Source organism: Vipera berus (genome assembly GCF_964194415.1).
Source record: "Vipera berus genome assembly, chromosome: 3".
NCBI classification, from domain to species: domain Eukaryota; kingdom Metazoa; phylum Chordata; class Lepidosauria; order Squamata; family Viperidae; genus Vipera; species Vipera berus.
Window position 1 is genome coordinate 68,462,034 of NC_138204.1, and position 19,963 is coordinate 68,481,996.

General features: G+C 35.3%; 1 protein-coding gene across 3 annotated transcripts in view; it reads left to right on the forward strand.

Annotated features, from left to right (window-relative positions):
* The window catches only part of NFIA (nuclear factor I A), a 323,674-nt gene extending 305,000 nt beyond the window's left edge, over positions 1-18,674 (forward strand). For all 3 annotated transcript variants that reach the window (XM_081325217.1, XM_081325218.1, XM_081325216.1), the window contains one exon: positions 10,855-18,674. In XM_081325217.1, coding sequence (XP_081181343.1) covers positions 10,855-10,872 — 18 coding nt within the window. In that variant the 3' untranslated portion in view covers positions 10,873-18,674. The remainder of the gene's footprint in view (positions 1-10,854) is intronic.
* The last annotated feature ends 1,289 nt before the right edge of the window (positions 18,675-19,963 follow it).

A 19,963-nucleotide genomic window follows, 5' to 3' on the forward strand; every position in this document is an offset into this window, starting at 1 on the left:
AGCCCCAATTTTCAGGAAAGCACCTGGGTGGGGGTCCCCCCCTTTTCATGCCTGTGTAAACATATAGATGACAATACAAACTGCAACTTAAACTGTCACCAAAGTTTTAGAATGAAATGCTATCTGTTATTTATCATTAGTATACCGCACTTTAGTTTGAATCAATTTTTGATTAGTATGAAAATTACAATATTTTAAAGAAGGTTGTGTGTTTTTTTGCTTAGGACTCTTTTCAAGTCCAAGGTTCATAAATGCAGGCTTATAGCAGGCACTGTCATATAAAAGAATGTTAATTTTCTATCCTTCTTTTCCCCTCTGTACATTATCAATGGTCCATCATGTTACATATTTAATAGTGTCTTCTATTTTTTCCTCTGTCTCAGTCAGAGGAAGACTACATATGTAGCTTTTCGTTAAACAGAAGAATGGACCCACAAAACCACTTGGTACTAGCACATTTTCCTCTTCCAATTTAATGGAAATTCTGGTTAGTTTACCATGCATGTAAACCTTCCAATGGAGAAACCAATGCAGATATTTAAAATGTCCATTGGCTAGACTGTAATTTAAACTAAGAATACTGGTTTGTTTTGGGATGGTGATGTCTAATATAATATGAGCAGGAAACAATCCATTTATATGTGTGTTTTTAGAATGGTGAAGGAATTATATCATTGTAAGGGAATTTTATGTCTCGTATTAAAATACAGGATGCAATACTTTGGAAGTCTCTAAAAGACTGAATATTTCTTTCCACCTAATCGTCTTGCTGTACTTCAATTCTTAAGTAACTTTCATTTCACAGGCTTACTTTAATGGGTACAATCTTTTTTTCTTTTTTCATGAAAAAGGAGGAAATAAGCTGCCTTTCCTGGGAAAAAAAGATTTACAAAATGTAATCATTGTTGAGATACTCCCTTTGAACTGGCTTGTCTGCAGGGGTGTCTGGCTTCCAATCTTCCCATTTCTTTAGAATACCCTTACTAGTTCTTCGAAGTAGATCAGGTACACTGGTGGTTCACTGCTTTGATGTCTTGAATGAATGAAAGAAAAGCATAATAAAAGGGAGCTGTTGATCAAGCATAAAATACTCTTTAAGCCGACAGAATGGCAGAGTTAACACATCCCTAAGCTGCTTTTAGTTTTTCTCTTTTTTTTCTTCACATTTTCCTGTGCTTTGTGTACAGTGGGGGTTTGTAGTTTTTTTAAAACCCTCTGATCTATGTACTATGCTACCCTCTTATAATAACATGAGAATGGGATTGTTTCTTTCTCTTGTTTGCTTGACTACTTTCTCTTTTCTTTTTATACTTCCTTCCTCTCCATTAGCAAAGTCTAAATTTGTGTTTGAATGTGTGTGACCTTGAAAGTTGAGGATGTTAATTTGAAACAAATGGGATAATAAATAAAACTTTTAATTGCCGTATTCAGAAACATGATTTTTTTCCCTTCAAAGACGTTACAAAAATAAGAACATTAATCTTATTCTTTAAAAAAAAATACACTGACATTTTTTTTGCCTTGGAAGCAGAAGAAGGTGAAACTATTTTTTCAATAGATCTAATTTAGATCATGTATTCTTATCCATAATTTATGTATCATACTCAAACTAGCAATCTGTCTTGCTTGCTTGGATTACATTTCAAGGTTTCTCACCGATTATTTTGTATTATATTACTCTGACACTACTTGTGGCTGTAGTGCTGTTAAACCACCCTTTGAACTAAGTCTTCTGTTTTCAGGAATAAGGAATTCGTTCTTTTGAATTATACTTTGTACATGGCAAACTTTCTGGATCAATTGCTCATTCTGTTTAATGTTCAGAAGCCTGGAATCCATAGAAATAATTGCTATGCAAGTTTTGCAAAAGGGTTTCAATGTGCCTCAGAGAAAGAAAAGCAAAATTTTTAAAATTTTGCAGTTCAACCTAAACTAGATGTAACTGAAAAAAGATTTCTTAACTCACAGAAGAAGAATATCATTCAGTACTAATTTATTGAAAGTACTATGAGCTGAGGTAGTTCTTACGTTCGTTTGTTTGCTTGCTTGCTTTAGTATAACATTGAATAAATGTTTATATGTTAGAGCCATTCCTTTCTATATGCTTAGTTGTCCCTTTATTACTGAAGTTCCTTTCTTTCTCTTTTTTCTGGATTGAAAATAAAATATCCTATGTTAGGTACCTAGGATAGGAAGAAGCTATATGCTTCCATCTCAGATAATCAGCATTGGCATATTTTGTTTTACTTACAGAAGAAGAGAAGAAGGGACAAAAATATTGACTGTGCTGCTGGCCAATCAAATATACCCACAAAACTCACAAGTAGGATATGAGGAAGATAAATTTGCTTTTTTTCCACAGTTGCCCTGTAGCAAGTTGTAGTTAAGACAATACTGTCTTTGAAAATATACTGTATAGCCATTGGAGGTGATAGATAACGATAGCTTGATTCTCCATCATTATTGCTCCCTTGAAAAAACATCCAAATAGGTTACCATCACCCTATCTGACTGCCACAAATTTAATTTAAATTGGTAAAATAAATCAGTAAAAGTAAGTATTGTGTTGTTCTGAATCAATTAATGATCCTGAATTCTAATATTCTAAGGAGATGAAAACTTTGTATAATTTTATATACAACTGATTTTTTCCTTCAAAACATCACTATAGTGTTTCCTCATGCAGAACCAGCTCTAGTTTTTCTTTGTTATGATTGCTCAGTTTTCTGTCCTTTACAAGTCCACAATGTATTTTAAATAGAATTATTAAAAGTATGAACAATGTTACAAGTTTTCAAACCTCTATGTAAGTTGACCTTTTTCCACTTTTTTCTAACACTGTTTTTCATAATTTCAAAAATTTCTTCTTAGTCCTTGCCAGCTCAGATCAAAGTATTTAAAGCCTATTTTACCCAGTTTGGTAAAATCCTCCCTTCTTTATAATTTATTTTTGATAGTTTTTTCTCCATGCACCTTAACAGAAAATGATGTATTATTAAGACAAAAATTGTTAGCTATACTGTCACCATGAAATGCCAGTAGCAGTATTGGTACTAAACCCAGTAATACCATTGGAATTTTGTTTTAATTGTTCTATTCTTTTAATCTCTGTTAGCTATTCAGTATCTCATTTAACTCCTTTATCATTAAAGACTCTGATTATGCAGAAGAAAATAAAATGTGCAATACAAAATACAATAGCATACATAATAAAAGTGTATTCGGGGTTAGCCTGCTTTGCTGTCAACAGCACACAAATTCTTGCTGTCAACAGCACACAAAGTCTACAGGCTACAAATACAACTTTGCTACAGCAAGAATTATCTTGGGATTTTTATCTGCCAAAAAACCCACAAAACCCTGCATAGAATTCTGTCTGACCCGATAATGTTTTAAGAAGAGGCGTCAGTAGCTCATTACAAATATCTCAGTAAAAATTATAATAAAGCAGAACCCCAACATGTGATTAAAAGATATTCAGCCTGTACAAATGGACAGTTCAAAGATGTGTCTGTGTGGGGATATAACATGCATGTCTGTATTTGCTTGTGACTTTCCTCTTTAAACAGTCATTTATTGGAGTTCTACAGTCTTTCTGTTAAAGACTTTTCATCCACAAAGTCAAAATTTTGAAATAAGAATTTAAGGGGAACAAAATTAAAAGACAAGATCGAAACTCTTAAATGTGAACTTTTACAAGAGAAGCTTGCAACATTTACACATGCTAATGAATTACTTATTTATTATAAGTAAATTATTTGCTACATTGGCTATTTCGTTTCCATATCATTTTAATGAATATATTATATTATTCTTATTTTTAGACACCCTGTTTATCATTTCTTCCTACAAGAACTCAAAACAAAATAATACAATAAAATCATTTTAAATCATTAATGTGCCCTCCTGCAATAGGATGGGGTGGCCAGCTCCCATGTGGTAGTTTGGTGGGCAAGGTATATTTGTGTTTTCCTCCTTCCTCACAATTGGTTGATTGATTCATTGATTTTATATGCACTACATACTCTTGATGATTCTTTTTTTGTTTATTTTTAAATTATTACTATTAAGTAAGCTGTATCAAGTCCCTCTGTGCCTGAGATGGTCAATTAATAAATTAAATATATATAATACCACAGGAAAAATGTAGGCCATAAATATGTGACAAACTAGCTGTTTACCATTCTTAGCAATCTTTCCTGATGTGTTGCATCTGAACTCCTTTTGGTTCACTTCTGAAAAATTTACTTCGCACATTCAGGTTTAAGATCTGTGTTCCAAAAAGACACAAATTAAAATGTCAACTCAGATATGAATTAACCCAATGGCCTTTGGCTAACTAGCATGCAATATAGTGATAATATTAATGAGAGATAGATATAAAAACAATATACTTCAGCAGCATTGTCTTCATAAAGTTTTTGATTCATTTGCACTGGAAAAAAATGCACAATAAGTTTATTTCTTTGTTTATTTTATAATATTAATAACCCATCCCAAAAAGTTCTGACAGCATGAAGCATCAAGTCAAAGGGGGGAAAAGCATAATAATAAATGCTTAGATTCAGAATTAATATCAAATCAGAATCAGTTCTTGAAACCTCATTTGAAATGGGACATATTTAATGTTCGGAATGACAGTAATATGGTAGAATACATGTACTTTGGGGATGAGGCTATTGTGTTTGGAAAAATCCCCCCCCCTAAAAAATCTGTTTTCCTACAGTTTTTCCCCCTAATATCACCTTTTTAAAATATACTGATAAAAAAAAAACTTTTTCACAGAGCTTGGTTGGATTTTTAGCCAAGCAGCAAAAGGTGGTGATATGATTTTAATTATCTTTTGAAGTATTTTCTATACTGATAGCACAGCCAAAACCTGCAAGATACATACGTCCATATTTTGTTATTATTTTAAGTTGTGGTGATTCTTAAACTTTATTTGAATTTCTTTTCTTTTCTTTATAAAAGTTTCCTTTCCCATCAGCATTAGATATAAGCTGACATTCTCCAAGTAATGGCATCGCCACTTCAGGCTCTCTGCTTAGGATTCAGTCCAAAAGATATTGTTTATGGTTCATAAAATCTTACAACTATGATGATTTCAGGATACTGTCAGTACTGTATAGGGTCTCAACTTTCATTGTGCTGTAAATTAAGGAGGGGGGAGTATGCTAATACTCCTTAGAGGACATTAAAACAGAGCTCAGCAATGGTTAAATGGAATTTTATAAAGTGCATTCAGTGTAGAACTGTTTTGCATTACATGAGTTGAATACCTTAGAGATGACACACATCTGCAGGCACTTTATTAAATCCTTAGTCAGCACTTTTGAACATGATGAGATTACTTCTTCATTTGACTGGAGAAAGGAAAGCTAAGATCTTGTACCGGGCTGCAGAATTCTTTTTGATGTTTCACCTTGAACATTTGGGAAAGGGCGGTGAAATCCATTTTATGGACTGTACAGAATTGCAATAGCTCTGGGTGCAGGCAGACAAAATGTCTGCATGCCAGCTCAGGCAGCATCCTGGGAGTATCCAATACAAAGGATTTCTAAGAGCAAGTATAGATCTGGGCAGTTCCTGAGAGAGCTTATAAAAACAGATTAAAAGTAATATAGTGGAATTTCTTTCTTCTTTTTTTGTAAGGAACTTAGATTGCAGCTATATAATACACCAAAACAGTTGGAAATTTCATGGAATATAAATATATAAATCTCTTGGCACACCACAAGCACACACTGTTAACCTTGCTTCTCCAATAATGAAAGTTCATCAAAAGGATCATTTGCCTTTGAAATGCGCATGTAAACTTTTGATCCAAAAGGAAAGTGGGGGGGGGGAAACACACCAAAAGAATAATGGAACACTGCAGAAGTACTACTTTGATTAACTATTAATTAATTTGTTATTAGCTTGAGAGAGGTAGTTAAAATTAAGGATACATAGGCTGAATCTAATAAAAGCATGTGAGTATATATGACACTGTGCCATTTGCAGAAGCCTAAATTGGGTTGTAATTGCATTGTGACCATCTGGTTTGATCCGCAAAGAGTTAATGTTGTTCCCCTGTTGTCTCAGGTGTGATTGGTGCCTGCAGGTGTCATGTTGACACCTCCAGTGCAGGGCGACTCTGCGCCTTTATTGACATGTTGCTTGCCAAGAACACAATAGCACTCTGTCTGCAAATCACCGCTAAAATCATCTTTAAAAAAAATGAAAGAAAAAGTTTGAAAGCCTTAAGGCTTCGACAAAGGCACAAAGAGCTGCAGTGCGCCGCTCAAAACTCCCGAGTCAGCAACTTCTATTGATTAAAAACTAACCTTTAAAGTAACTCTCGGAGTGTGTGGTTAGCATTTAAATTTAAACATGTCATGAGTTGATTTGTGTTACTGCATACCAACTCTGAAGGAGTTACATTCACATCAGGGTTTTCTCCTCCTCCTCCTCTTCCTCCTCTTCCTCCTCCACCCCCCCCATTCCCTTAAGCAGCTAAGCATTTCATGAAGTGTCAGTGGGGCAAAAAGAGGGAGAAAGGTGTTTATGAGGAGACATTTCGATTAGCATGAGCCTTCTAAAGTTTTCTTTCCCATGCAGATAGTCAACTCCTCCTCCCTGCTACCCCCTCCCCGCCAAAAGAAAAGTGTGGGGGGGAGTGCAACACAATAATTAGCCCTTTGTCTAACTTTCCCAAGTGCCAGAGAGAGGCCGATTAATTAAATATACAACAGCATTGGGTTTTGGAGTGGGGGGGGTGTCTTGCTTTCTGGGTAGGTCATAAATTAGGCTGAATAAATACTTCAATGTGTTTGCAGTGGGCCAGCTACGTCAGAGCCCCTGGAAGGTTGGTGGGAGGAGAGCCCTGTGTTTCTTGCTAATGATAGTCACGTCTGGGTCTGTCTGGTTGCTCCTAGCAACCAGACATGATGTAACACCAGGATGAACTTGAACTTGGGGACTTGAAAAGGGAACAATAGACCAGAGCAATCAATAAAGCCTATTTCAGTGAAGGATTACAGAGCTGCTTTGGAGTAACCTTGTCTGCAAGGCACACACTGAATAGTAAGATGGGCAAAGAAAGTTTTATGCCCTCTTTTTTTTTTAAAGGAGGGCAGAAGCACTGCAGAAATCTTTTTTTTAAAAAAAGAAAAAGTTATGCAGTGAGTAGCAGAGGAGAAAAATGTTGTATGGAAAAGGGCACCTCCTGGTGTCCAAAATGCGGATTGTGTATCACCAAAAAAGTGGGGCTGTGTATACAGGCTGCCTTCGGCAATAGTGTAAATTAGGTTTAAGTCTTTTACCGCATGTTCCTAAGTGATCCCAGGCATATTGATGTCCAGATTCAGAATCAAATCACTATACTACTTTTCAGCAAGTAAGTACTCAGACCAAATTTAAGTAGCCCTATCAATTATTTAAAGCTTCTAAAGTAAACATTATATTAGATCCATAATCAAGCCAGATGCCAGGGTTTAGACCCTTGATAGGAAAGTTTGGACTATAGTTTGCCTGACAATTAGAAAGTTGTCCAACTTTTTGAATCTTGATTCTAAAATGGGGCACTGATAAAAAAAAAAGGCTGTTCTGCTGCATAAAGGAGTTCTTGCAGGTGGCGAAGACCCATGTCATGAAAACATGTTAAGTATTGAAACAAATCTTGGGTTTGTTTAGGAAGAGCCCGTATTTGAAGATGAAGGTAATTTAAATTAAAGTATATTTAGTATCAAGGTATTTAAATGTAATACTTTCCTGATGGCAACAGCATAAACCATAATTCATACAGAGCATATTTATGAAACTAGACATTTATTTACTCTGCTTTATTAAGTGAATTAATTTTCTCAGAATATGTTCACACTAATCTGGCGGGTAACATCTGCGTCAAGATAATGAATACAGATTCCTTAATCACCCAAGGAAATTTTTGTGTAAAAAGTTCCAAAACAAACAGATTTCTATTTAATCTCAGCCAATTTCAATCTGATTTACGAAGAATGCTGAGAAACATAGCAAATGTAAATGTATTAACATTTTAAATGTCCAAAGAACTGGGTAGTCAAGTGAAAAACGACACTAAAGTATACACATTGACAAGTTTCTATTTTACAGTTGAATATTTTAAATGAGACAATACTTGTTTAACATATCTTCATGACATTCTGCCAAAGCTTAAACTATGAAATCTTTAAGCCAGCCAACTTTTTCCATTTTTTGTCTTGTACAATTTAAATATAAGTACTTGGTTACTTGGTGGACTCAGTAACAATTGAAAATCAGCTTTTATCTCTAGAAAAGTATTGTCTCCTTCATTGGAAGCATGACTTTTACATTATTAATAATACATCAGTGTAAATTTTTGTTGTTCTTAAAATGAAGTGTACAAGTGCAGTGTGTTTTGTCTTTGCGATGTGTCATTGTTCAGAAATTATAGAGATATAAAATGGGCATTAAGTGAAAAAAGCCGAGTTAAAGAACAGGGAGGTCTATATATAGTTGATGGTCTTAGATTATTCAGATCATTCAGTTCAGTCTTGCCCACTGGAGTAGAATCTTATAAAATCCTGTGTCAGCTACTTGGGAAGTCGTCAAAGACAGCCAAAATACTATCACATTAATTAAAGATAATGTGGTGAAAAAGACAGTTGAAAACTGTAATCATCCAGACCTCTATTCCAGCAATAAGACTTCCCCCTTTCCTCCTCATTTACAACTCTAAATCTGCTTTAAAGAAAAAAGGACTCTGTTTCAATGTTGGATGCCAGTTTGGTACCATAGACTCAGTTGGATGCCATCAGTTACAAGTGCTTTCAATGAAATGTATGGAAAATAGTATTTCAGAAAGTCATTTCCATATAGAGATGCTATCATTGTGTGGACTTGGAACATTAGACTGGCCAACAACCTGACACCAGTGCCAACTTTTAAGTACACAGGTTACATAGCTTTTCTCCACAAGTGAGCTGTTTTCTCAATCTTGGTCAGAAAGAAAATAATATTTCTGGGAATGTCCCAGTTCTAAAATGCTCTCTGAAGAAAATGTCCTTTGGTTTTTATTCATTTTTCCTGCCAATCAATCCCATTCTAAAGGGCATATCTTCACCAAGACTTTGAAGTAGTTCAGTATCAGCCCTGATGTCAGCTGATGTTTGAAGCTGATTCAATTTATTTCTGATTATAAGCCAGTTTATTTGAAACCAGAGTAAACCTGTTCCTTCCGCCCCTTTCTGAATTCATGAACCTCTGCAGAAGTTATCAGTTGTTTATTTTCCTATCGGTAAAAATTCTTTTTTTCATCATGCCTGGACTGAAGACAAAAATCACGCTCTTTCACATCCTGTTCATATTTACACTGTTTACAAATTTTATAGTGCCCTTCTTCACTTTGTTTACTGGAACAGCAGGCAGTTATGATTATTGCTATTGGGAAAAGCATTTATTTGCACATTTGCTGGCATGTTAGCCTTGTTGCTATTGCAGCCAACAAGAGATTTTTAAATGCAACAGAGTTATTGTTAACTTAGCTATTGATAAGCCACCATTCACCACCTATTTTTTTCCTATTCTGAAAGATATACTTCAATGAATATGAAACTATCTCAAATCAGCTGGTTCCAAAGTGATGGGGAAGTCTCAGAATTACAAAATCTCTCTCAAAACGTTCCATAGCCTTGTTATTTTGAAATTTATAATCTCATAATCAATGATGAGATCATTAGATTCTCATTCATGAATAACGTTATCAGCATCAGTACATATTTGAAATAAACCGATATGTCTTATAATGAAGCTATTGAGATTAAAGACTATCCTGAACTTGTTAAAATTGTATTTTATATTATGACATGATTCTTTTTGTTTACTGTAATAGAACAATTGATTTTATCTGAGGTTTTTTACTTTTTAACATAGATTTAGCATAGATCAGCAACAATTGTTGCTTAATTTAGGACTTGTTTTCTGTATTTTAAATTGAAGCTGAGTTTAAGATGCTTTAAACAATTTTGCACCTTCTGTTTCATAGACTTCCATTGCAAAAGGTATATATGTAAACCAAAGTATTAAAATAGAAATCTTCATTGTAAAAGTTGCTTTTTTCTACATTTTATTTATTTATTTTACATTCATTTATTAAATTTCTATGCCTTCTCCCTTACAAGGTGACTCTGGATGGCTATAGATTAGAATAGCCAAGGCAGAGTGACTGTGCCTTAGCATGATTGTACTGGATGTTAGTCTTGAATTGTTTGAGCAAACAATGTTTATTATAATTATAGGAAAATAAATGCAATGTCATATTTAAACAATATTTTGGTCAAAATGTATCCTAAATAAATGTGAACTTTGATAACACTTGCAAGAGCATATAACTGTGTTTAGACTCTGCTGAAAAAATGTCAAGTAAGTATATTTAGGAAGAATTATTAGTCAATTATGTCAAGCCACAGTTACCAACTTTGTGATGATATTAATTAAGAATTTGACAAATTTCTAACAGTGGAAACCACTGCAAAAACTAGGTGTAACAGAGAGTCACAAGTTCTTGTGCTGCTCTCCCCTTAACACCCTGTATCTCTTCTTTTAGTATTTTTTAATGAGTTGTGGGCGTGCAGTTACTTAGTATCCCATGTGCTGTCATATTACATAAATTCATATTGGTATGTCCAATCAGTATTGTTCATTTCCTAATTTTTCAGTAAATTACACAGATAAATAAGAGAATGAGGATGCACGCTTCAATCTGACTTGATTAGCGTCACAGTTTTCTTTTTGCAGTCTCCATCCATGTCAATGAATTTATGTTACAGTTCTCTCGCGGACCAATAATTTTGTCTCCCTTTGTCTTCTTTGCAGTCCTGGTACCTGGGATAAGACTCACAGCTTCCCACCATCCAGCAGACAGACCACCTGACCCCCGTCCCAACTCTGTAACCTGGAAGCAGCCACAAAACAGTGTTGTTACTTCACGTCCATGGAAGGAGAGCAGACAGAGATTGACATCAAGCAACTGCTCTTACTCAGAGACGGCAAACGTTATGATTGAGCATCAAAGGCCGTAATATTGGGGGGGAGGGAGTTTGAGGGTTGGGGTTTTGGTTTGGTTTGAGGTTTGTTTGTTTTTAAAAGAACACCTTAGTGACCGATGTAATTTCTCATATGGTGCTGGAAATGTTTGAGCTTCATATTTTTGAAGTGTTTCAAGTGATAGTATAAGAATTAGGGACACTGGGTAGCAGAGCGAGCCTGCTGGCTACTTACTGACTTGCTATTGTAACCCTTTCCATACAGCACCTAACTGTTTTATAGTATTTTTTACTGATTAATTTCCCATACAAGTGTGAGACTTACTGAGAGATCCGAAGAGCTACACATAAATAACTTTATAGTAGCTGAGTTCTTCAGTATGGCGCTTACAAGACAGTCGTGGGGCATGTTTTTTCTGTAACATATCAGGATTTTTTTTTTAATTTTGCAATCAGCAATTCAATATATGACACGAATCATAAGATGGTAATTGACAGGTTGGTTTCCACACAAGTGGCAAAGAAATATAAACCATCAACCTACTACAGGTCAAACAAAAAAGAAAAAAAATTAAATGCTGCACTTAACATGAAACATTTTTGACAATTTTCAACAATGACATAAAATTCATATGGAAATGGGGAAGTTGGTCTGTTTTGATAGAAACTGACAGGAATCAATCAAAACAATCGAATTTTGAATTGAGAAAAGTGCAATTTCATTGGATAGCTAAATATCTTTGTAAGATAGAGATTGTTGAAAATTCTATTTTTGTTTTCCAAGTCCTTCCACCCCAGGACTCTAAATTATTGGGGTAAAAAACAGCCTTGCAAGAAAAAAAAAGGGGGGGAGCTATTTTTGCTTTTTATGTTTTTTATTGTTAAACTTGTATCCCTTTAAACTGAAGGAAATTTAAAAAGTTCACACACAAAATTTAATGGTGCTTTTACCACAATATGTTATCTTCATTAAATGCTAATTATTTTCTGTTATCAAAGCACATAATTAAAATTAAATCTTAATATCTGTTCATTATATAAGCTAAAAATCAATTGTAATAGAGTATGACAATTCTGACAAATCATTCATGTTTCCGGCAATATAGGGTATATCACTTCTTAAAATACCTTGGCCACAGTTTAATGCAGAGGAAGGCATGCTTAAAAAGTAGCTTTAAGCATTTTGTAGCCTGCATTGGATTGTGGTCCTTTAATATAATAAGAGATAGCTGTCCAGAAAGTAAAATGCCTCTGTGTCCCTGAACTGGCTTCTTCTTTTCTTTTCTTTCTGGACTGCAAAGGCATAAGTAGAGAAGCAAAATGTGGATTTATATTTTATGCCAGTTCAAAGTGAGGGCACTTGCTTAAAAAAAAAAAGTTTGGACCCCAAATGTCCTGTATCTTATGTAAAAAAAAAAGGAAAAAAAACAGCAAAAAAACAGCAAAAAAATGCAAGTGATTTTTTTCCCTATCAGACAGCGGAGCACCCCTTTGCTTTCCATGCAACTTTAAGAAGGTTTCCTATATTATACATATATATACGTTCTGGTTGGCAAATCTAGCTAATCAGAGAAAGTCTCTGCATGTTCTAGTGTTAGTAACTAATTTTTATATAGTTAATGTAGGGTAAAGTAGAGTGCATTAAGACACAATATTGTAATCCCTAATCCAGGCACTTGCCTTTAAACTATGTTTGTTCGGCCCTTCAGAAGGGTTTCTACTACTGTCCTATACAATCAAGTAAACTGAATTTCTTGGGAAGACACTTTGCTCCTCATCTTTTCCCTAAAACTTTGTTGTTTTGTTTTGTTTTGTTTTCTTGATTTGCACGAAACAAAATAATAATAATAATAATGATAATAATAATTCCATATCAATGTGCCTTGCCCTGGATAGCGATTATTTGTGGAATTGTTGCACATGTTCCTCTATTGAAAGGGTTTTTTTTTTCCCCTAGTCAAGCATTTGGAGACACTTTTTTGTAAATGTGACTTTTATGTCCGCCATTGTCAGTTTCAGCATCTTAGAATACAATAGAACGTTAGTTGTTTCACAGATAGGGGTAGTGTTTCTTGTCCTGTATGGTCAGTGGCAGTGCTATTCTGATATCTGTAGATGCTAGAGTATATCAGTATTTTTGATGTGGCTGCATTTTACCATTTCCTTTGGAGTCTTCCTTTTGTTCGTTTTTATTTTTTATTTTTTTCCCTCCCAGATATATGAAAATATGCAATACCTGCTTATATCATGTAGAAGAAAAGCTTAGCAATTCTTAATTTTTCTTTTAAGTCTTCTTTTTTTTTTTAATTTGACCAAAGTCAGTGCTGCACTTGAAGCAGCGTGTTTTAGGTGTTTGTCTTTGTACTTTTTTTGTGTGTGTGATTTTTGAATGCACACGCAGGAAGGGCTCTTCTTAGAGAAGCAGTCAAACTGTGAAGCACTAAGCTGAACCCTGCTTCAAGCAGTTTTTTGTTTTTCAATTCTTCCTTTCACAAGCAAGCCTTAAAAAATAAAAAAAAAACCTCCCGTTTTCTTCAAATCCCACACCCATTTTTATTAGCAGATTGCAATCAAACCACATTCAATAAAAAAAAGTATGAAATGCCCATTTTTATATGCACGTTTTTAAACTTCCAAGTTCTGGAAAATTGTTTACTGGTTATTCTCTATTTAAGGAAAAAAATGTTTTGGATTTTCATATATGTCAAATAAGTGGTTGAGTAGTCATTTGCTCTGTTGTATTGTGTGATTGTTAGTGTTACGGTATCACATCCACTAGCCAGCATCCTTTGCCTTCCCTATAGCACTTAGCAGGGCATTACCTTATTAAGACATATGTGCACTAAAAATAAAAAAATAAAAAAATTAGCAGCTTTCAGTGCTTCACAGTGAAGGGGAAAAAAAAGCCTAGACAAACATTTTGTCAGAACCTTGCTCTAAGCCAAGGTATTACCAGTAAATTGGTTGTATATACAACAAAATTGCACCCTTTTTTTAAAAAAAAAGAAACAAAGCAAACTAAGCAATAGTTTGGGCAGTTAGTTGTTTTTAGTAAGCATGTGATAGTCATGGCCAGAAAGAGAGAATCAAAGCTGCCCACTCAGAAGCTATGTAATGTGTATGTTGTATAGTTTTATTGATTACACTGATTTATTCTACCCTATTTTATAATGCAGGACTTTTGTAATGTTGTTTAAATAAGGAAAATTTCTGTCAAATTAGCTTAGTGAAATTCTGATTGTTCGTTATAAAGGCAGCATTCATAGAATTGCTTTTTTTTTTCCCCTCCCCCTTTGGGAACTGGATTTAAGTTAAAAACTTTCCTGTTTCCTTTTTTGTATGTATTTAAATACAGTTTTTTCCCCCCTTCTCTCAATAGTATAGCATATTCCTATGCTTGAGAAGTATAGGCTACTGAAAAAAAACCATTGTAAATGGACATTACAGATATGCTGTATTTTTGATGGTGTTTTATCATATTAAGTTTGAAGGTGGTAAAGTTAGGGAATTCTGATTGGAATCACGCAAAACAAATTGTTTTTAAAGGCTTTAAACATTAGGTATGTGATCAAGGGTGTTTACCAACAGAAGCTGTAAAGTATTAAAGGCACTAAATTAACATTTGTTTCATCTTATTGTCATGCAATAACAGCAGTTTGAATCTATTCAGGTGTGGAGAACCGAGTTCTATTCCTCAAAGCAAAGTGGAGAATGTAGCTCTGAAGGGAGACAGCTGCATGGGGTGTGTAGTCCTTAATAGAAAAATAATCTTGGAACACATGCTGCAGAATCAGATTAACATATCCATTGCCCAATTCGAAACTGCTTTTTTATTCTTTGCACAAACAGCTTTTCTGCCCAAGTCATTCTTTCAAAATGACCATATACCCAACACCCAACCCTTTTTCCTCCTTATCCCAAATAGAAACAGCAGTTCTTTCCTTGAATTAACTTGACTAACAGAAATTTTATTCTCTTGATCTCTTTCCAAAATAGAGCTTAGCGGATTGTCATCCTGCACACCCCCGAGATGTTGCATTATTTATTCGTTGTGTTTTATATATTTTTTTGGAACCAGAGGCTAATGCAATCTTCCCCAACCTAATGTTCGCCAAGGGTGTAGGACTGGGGCTCCTGTCATCCCAGGATAGCATAGTCAGTGACCATGTTTGCTCATGAGGATAAGCTGTAGAGACAAACGTGGCTGGAAAAATATTGATTTGAGAAGGGCACCAGCCATGGGCATACCTTTTCTGTAAGGGGGTCTCCAGTCTTCTCTTTCAAGTTGACAAGTAAAAGAATAGAACCGGTGTTTGTTTTTTCATCTCTGCAGAATTCAGTCAGCCCAGAGGAATATGCAAAAATCCCTCTACCTACTTTTCTTTCAATGTCTTCTCTTTGCTCTATATAGTTTTCGGCTTTATAGTAACAGTATTAAATTTACTGTGCACACACACACGTACGCACACACAAGAGAAAAGGCAAAAAAAACCCCACATCCAAATACATGGCATAAAACTGAACTTTTTTTCCTTGTGATTTAAAAAAACAACAACGAACGTCAATATTATTCTTTGCATTGTGTCTCTGGAAATATCTTTTTATGGTTTTACTTTGGTAGAAGGCCTCTATAGAACAAACATTGCAAACCACAATGGGGATGAAAATGTAAGGAGAGCTTCAATGGCACCTAAAAGAAACCCATCTTTCATGCAATCTATTGGGGAGAAACTCATGAAATAAACTCTGCCTGCCAGGCAAGGTTTCCATTAAATTCAAGCTTATGAAGCCAATTTTGTCTTGAAGTCAACGCATGTATTACTGTTGGACAGTAAAACCCGGCTATGCCATCATCAAGTCCAAGGCTGTGCAATAGTCTAATTAGTATTGAGTACCATTTCCCTTTTATTTTTTCCAATAATAATAATAAAAAAAAACCAGTGGGATGAAAATTGCTTTGATATATAGCAGGTAACATTGAAGCTATTCCATAGCACTTAACTGTAGTGAATACTGTGTCACCAATTCTGAAATCAATTTAATGTTTAATGCAAATCCATTACATGGTGCTATTACAGGCTGGCAAAATGATTTACAAAAATGTGACAACTTGGGCTCAATTCACTCTGCTTTCTAATAATGTAAATGCATAGCAGTGTTTATCTGCATGAGAACTATGCACTAATATAAATCTGAAAAAAAAAGAAATATATCAACTTTGGTATCTACTTTCCGTTTACTTCAATCCTTGCCTTTTTTTGGTCATTGTTATAAATGCCAGCTTTAGGACAGAAAGAAATATAAGAAAACCAGCATAATACCTGATATATTAAAAATGTAGTGCCTGTGAAATCTGTATTATATTGCTCTTCTGAAGTTAAGATTTTTCTACACCAGTAGCCTTCGCTGTCTGTCAGAGCCTTCTGATATAGGTGATGTAAAATAACCAAACAATATTAATGCATGCTATTCCATAATGCTTAGTGAGCTGTATGAATATTACTCAAAGTTATGTTAGTCTTTTTTTTTTCTCTCTCTCTCTCTGATTTGGTCCTTGTCAGATAGGTTTAAAGATATTTCATCGAGAACACAATTCTGTTTTTTCTTGGTTTGGGGTGTTTTCAGTATTTTGGAAATACACGTTTAACTTAAAAATCACTTCAGTATTATTTTGTGGGGGGGGCATTCTTCACTCTCGAGGGCAGGTATGGGGTTTGAAATCCAGAAATCCATGCCTGGTGGTGTATTTTCTTTGCTTAAGCAGCCTAAGAACTCTAAAAGCTTATCTCAGAAGAAGAAGAAAAAAAACAGACATAAGACTTCAGTGGAAGCGACAATTCTCAAACTTGGAACTGACATTGAAAATGTTTTCCTAATGGACAGTGTTTAAACCAGGTACCCATGCTTGACCCTGTTTCACACCAGACCTCCTCATTTGACAGAAATGTATAAGAACAAACCTCATACGGCTATTTAATTTCCATGCACTGCTGTTGTTGTTGTTGTTTTCTTTTTCTTTTTGTCAAAATTCTGTATAAACTTTGGGCCCGATTCATGAGTGGTCACCAGGAATTAACATAGGATTTTGGCATTCAGGCTGGGTTTCCCCCCCCCCCGCCACACACCCTCCAATCCAAGTGGTATAGCTTTCTTTTTCTTTCCAATATTTTCATTCAGCATACTGCTTTTATTTAAAGGCTGTCAGAAAGGCAGAGCAAGTGTTGATCGCATATCTTGAAAATATTAAAGTAGGACGTGAAGAAGGGAAAATGTGAGATTATAATGATTTAAAGAGAGCATTTTTATGCACTCTAGGCTGGATTGGAGAACTGTTCCGCAGAGCAAAATAGTATTCCATTGGCTATAGAAAAATAAGCGAGATTTTGTTCTTTTTTTGCATAACGTTGCCTAATGCAATGTCAAGTGTTTCATTTGATCCATGCTAAGCAACATCTGTCTTTGCACCCGCCCTAAACTTCCTGATTTTATTTGTTTTTTTAAACATACTATTTAATCCTATTGGCGGGGGAGAATCAACATTAATGGGAAGCAAGCATGCTGCAAGGCAAGCTCTTGTTCCTGTTGTGACATTAATTTACAAGGAAACCACTTTGGCTCAATCAGAACCCATAACACTTTGAGGAAATAAGGGACAGATCTATCCAGTTTTTCTAGGATTCAACTCTAAAAAGGGTGATAGGTCCAGTCTCAGTTGTTCACCTTTCATTGGTTCATGAGAGCTTCATATCTGGCTTTGCCAGTGTTGCAGCTCTTTTGTGAATTCACAAGACCTTTTCATGACACATCATGCCAGAGTGTACAGGGTATCTTTTTAAGACGCCGAAAGTATTCTCTGACATACACACCCCTCCTAAAGTTCACCCATGCTTTAGATCAATCTTTTTTTTTCCTTTCCAAAAGAAAGGAAGAAAGTAGGAGCAGTCCAGATCTAAGGAATGGGAGTAGCATAGACAGGAGAGCTGGCAATAGGGTGGGGACGACCATTCAAGTTGAGGAAAGATTCTATGTTCATGTGATCTTGGAGAGATCAGATATGGAACAGAGAAGTGAATCTAAGAATCTAACTAATACTTCACATTCTGCTGGAAAAGGCAGCCAAGAGGTTTAGCAGTTGTTTTTTTTACCAGGCTTGCAAAGTATGGTAGTGGGAATATTCTGCAAATAAGAATATCTATGATATAATACCTGCCCTTGGCTTCTTTGTACAGTTAGCCACTCACCAGTCCACTTACTCACATCTAACAATCAAACATTTGATTTGTTTTTTTCTGTCTGCATTCTCATGTGAAGATTTGCTGCAAATTCACTTAATCCTTGTTTTAATATCCCTGTTTCCACTTTTTTCTGAATCGGGTCCCTTGTGCCTCTAGTATCCTTGTATTGATCCTCATAGTTACCATTTTAGGATTACTGTGTTCTGTGAAAATTTGAAATTGGTTGAGAATCACTGTGGGCATCCATTCTTTTCAACTAAATCTGCAGATATTTTTTTTGAGCTGGTGTGGATTAGTTTAACTCTTGTATTCAACCATTAGTGCTACCACCCTCTCACATTACAATACAATTACTGGAAGCAAGTACTGCATTTCCTATGCAACAAAAAAGGAAAATAAAAAATTGCTAATGCTAACAGGCTTTGTTGTTCTTTAGTTTATGACATGCATGCAAGTATCTCTGTGTGTGTGTGTGTGTGTGTGTGTGTGTGTGTGTGTGTGTATATATATATATATATATATATATATATATATATATATATATATATATATATATATATATATATATATATATATATATATATATATATATATATATATATATATATATATATATATATATATATATATATATATATATGTTAAATGTTTGTTAAGCATTCAGAATACACTTGCTTGGTCCCAGACACGGGACAAATCTTATTTCCTGTTTCAGCCTAGCCCAAGGCCATCTACAGGCAGTAGCCACAGCAGTGGCAGCTCATATTTGTGTAAATTTTTGTTAGCAAGCCAAAAAATTTACACACACAAACACACACACACAAACACACACACACACACACACATACACACACACACACACACACACATACATACATATATATATATATATATATATATATATATATATACACAGTATAGGGACGTGGTGGCTCAGTGGGTTAGGATGCTGAGCTTGTCGATCAGAAGGTCGGCAGTTTGGCGGGTCAAATCCCGAGTGCCGCGTAGCAGAGTGAGCGCCTGTTACTCGTCCCAGCTTCTGCCAACCTAGCAGTTCAAAAGCACGTAAAAATGCAAGTAGAAAAATAGGGACCACTACGGTGGGAAGGTAACAGCATTCCGTGCGCCTTTGGCGTCTAGTCATGCCGGCCACATGACCACGGAGACGTCCTCGGACAAACGCTGGCTCTTCGGCTTTGAAACGGAGATGAGCACCGGCCCCTAGAGTCGGAAACGACTAGCACGCATGTGCGGGGGAACCTTTACCTTTTACCTATACACAGTATATATATATATATATATATATATATATATATATATATATATATATATATATATATATATATATATATATATATATATATATATATATATATATATATATATATATATATATAACCGTCTGCTGCCAGGAACGACTGCCCATCGCCCTGTGCGCTCACACAGGGAGGGCCTCCTCAGGGTGCCGTTGGCCAGACAATGTCGACTGGCGACCCCCAGGGGGAGGGCCTTCTCTGTGGGGGCACCTGCCTTTTGGAATCAACTCCCCTTGGAGCTCCGGATGGCCCCGGATCTCCGTTCCTTTCGTTGTGACCTTAAAACATGGCTTTTTCAACAGGCCGACCTGGACTGATGGAAGGGAGATTTTCTTAATTTTGTTTTATTGTGTTTTTAATTGGACTATTTATGGGATAATTTGATTTA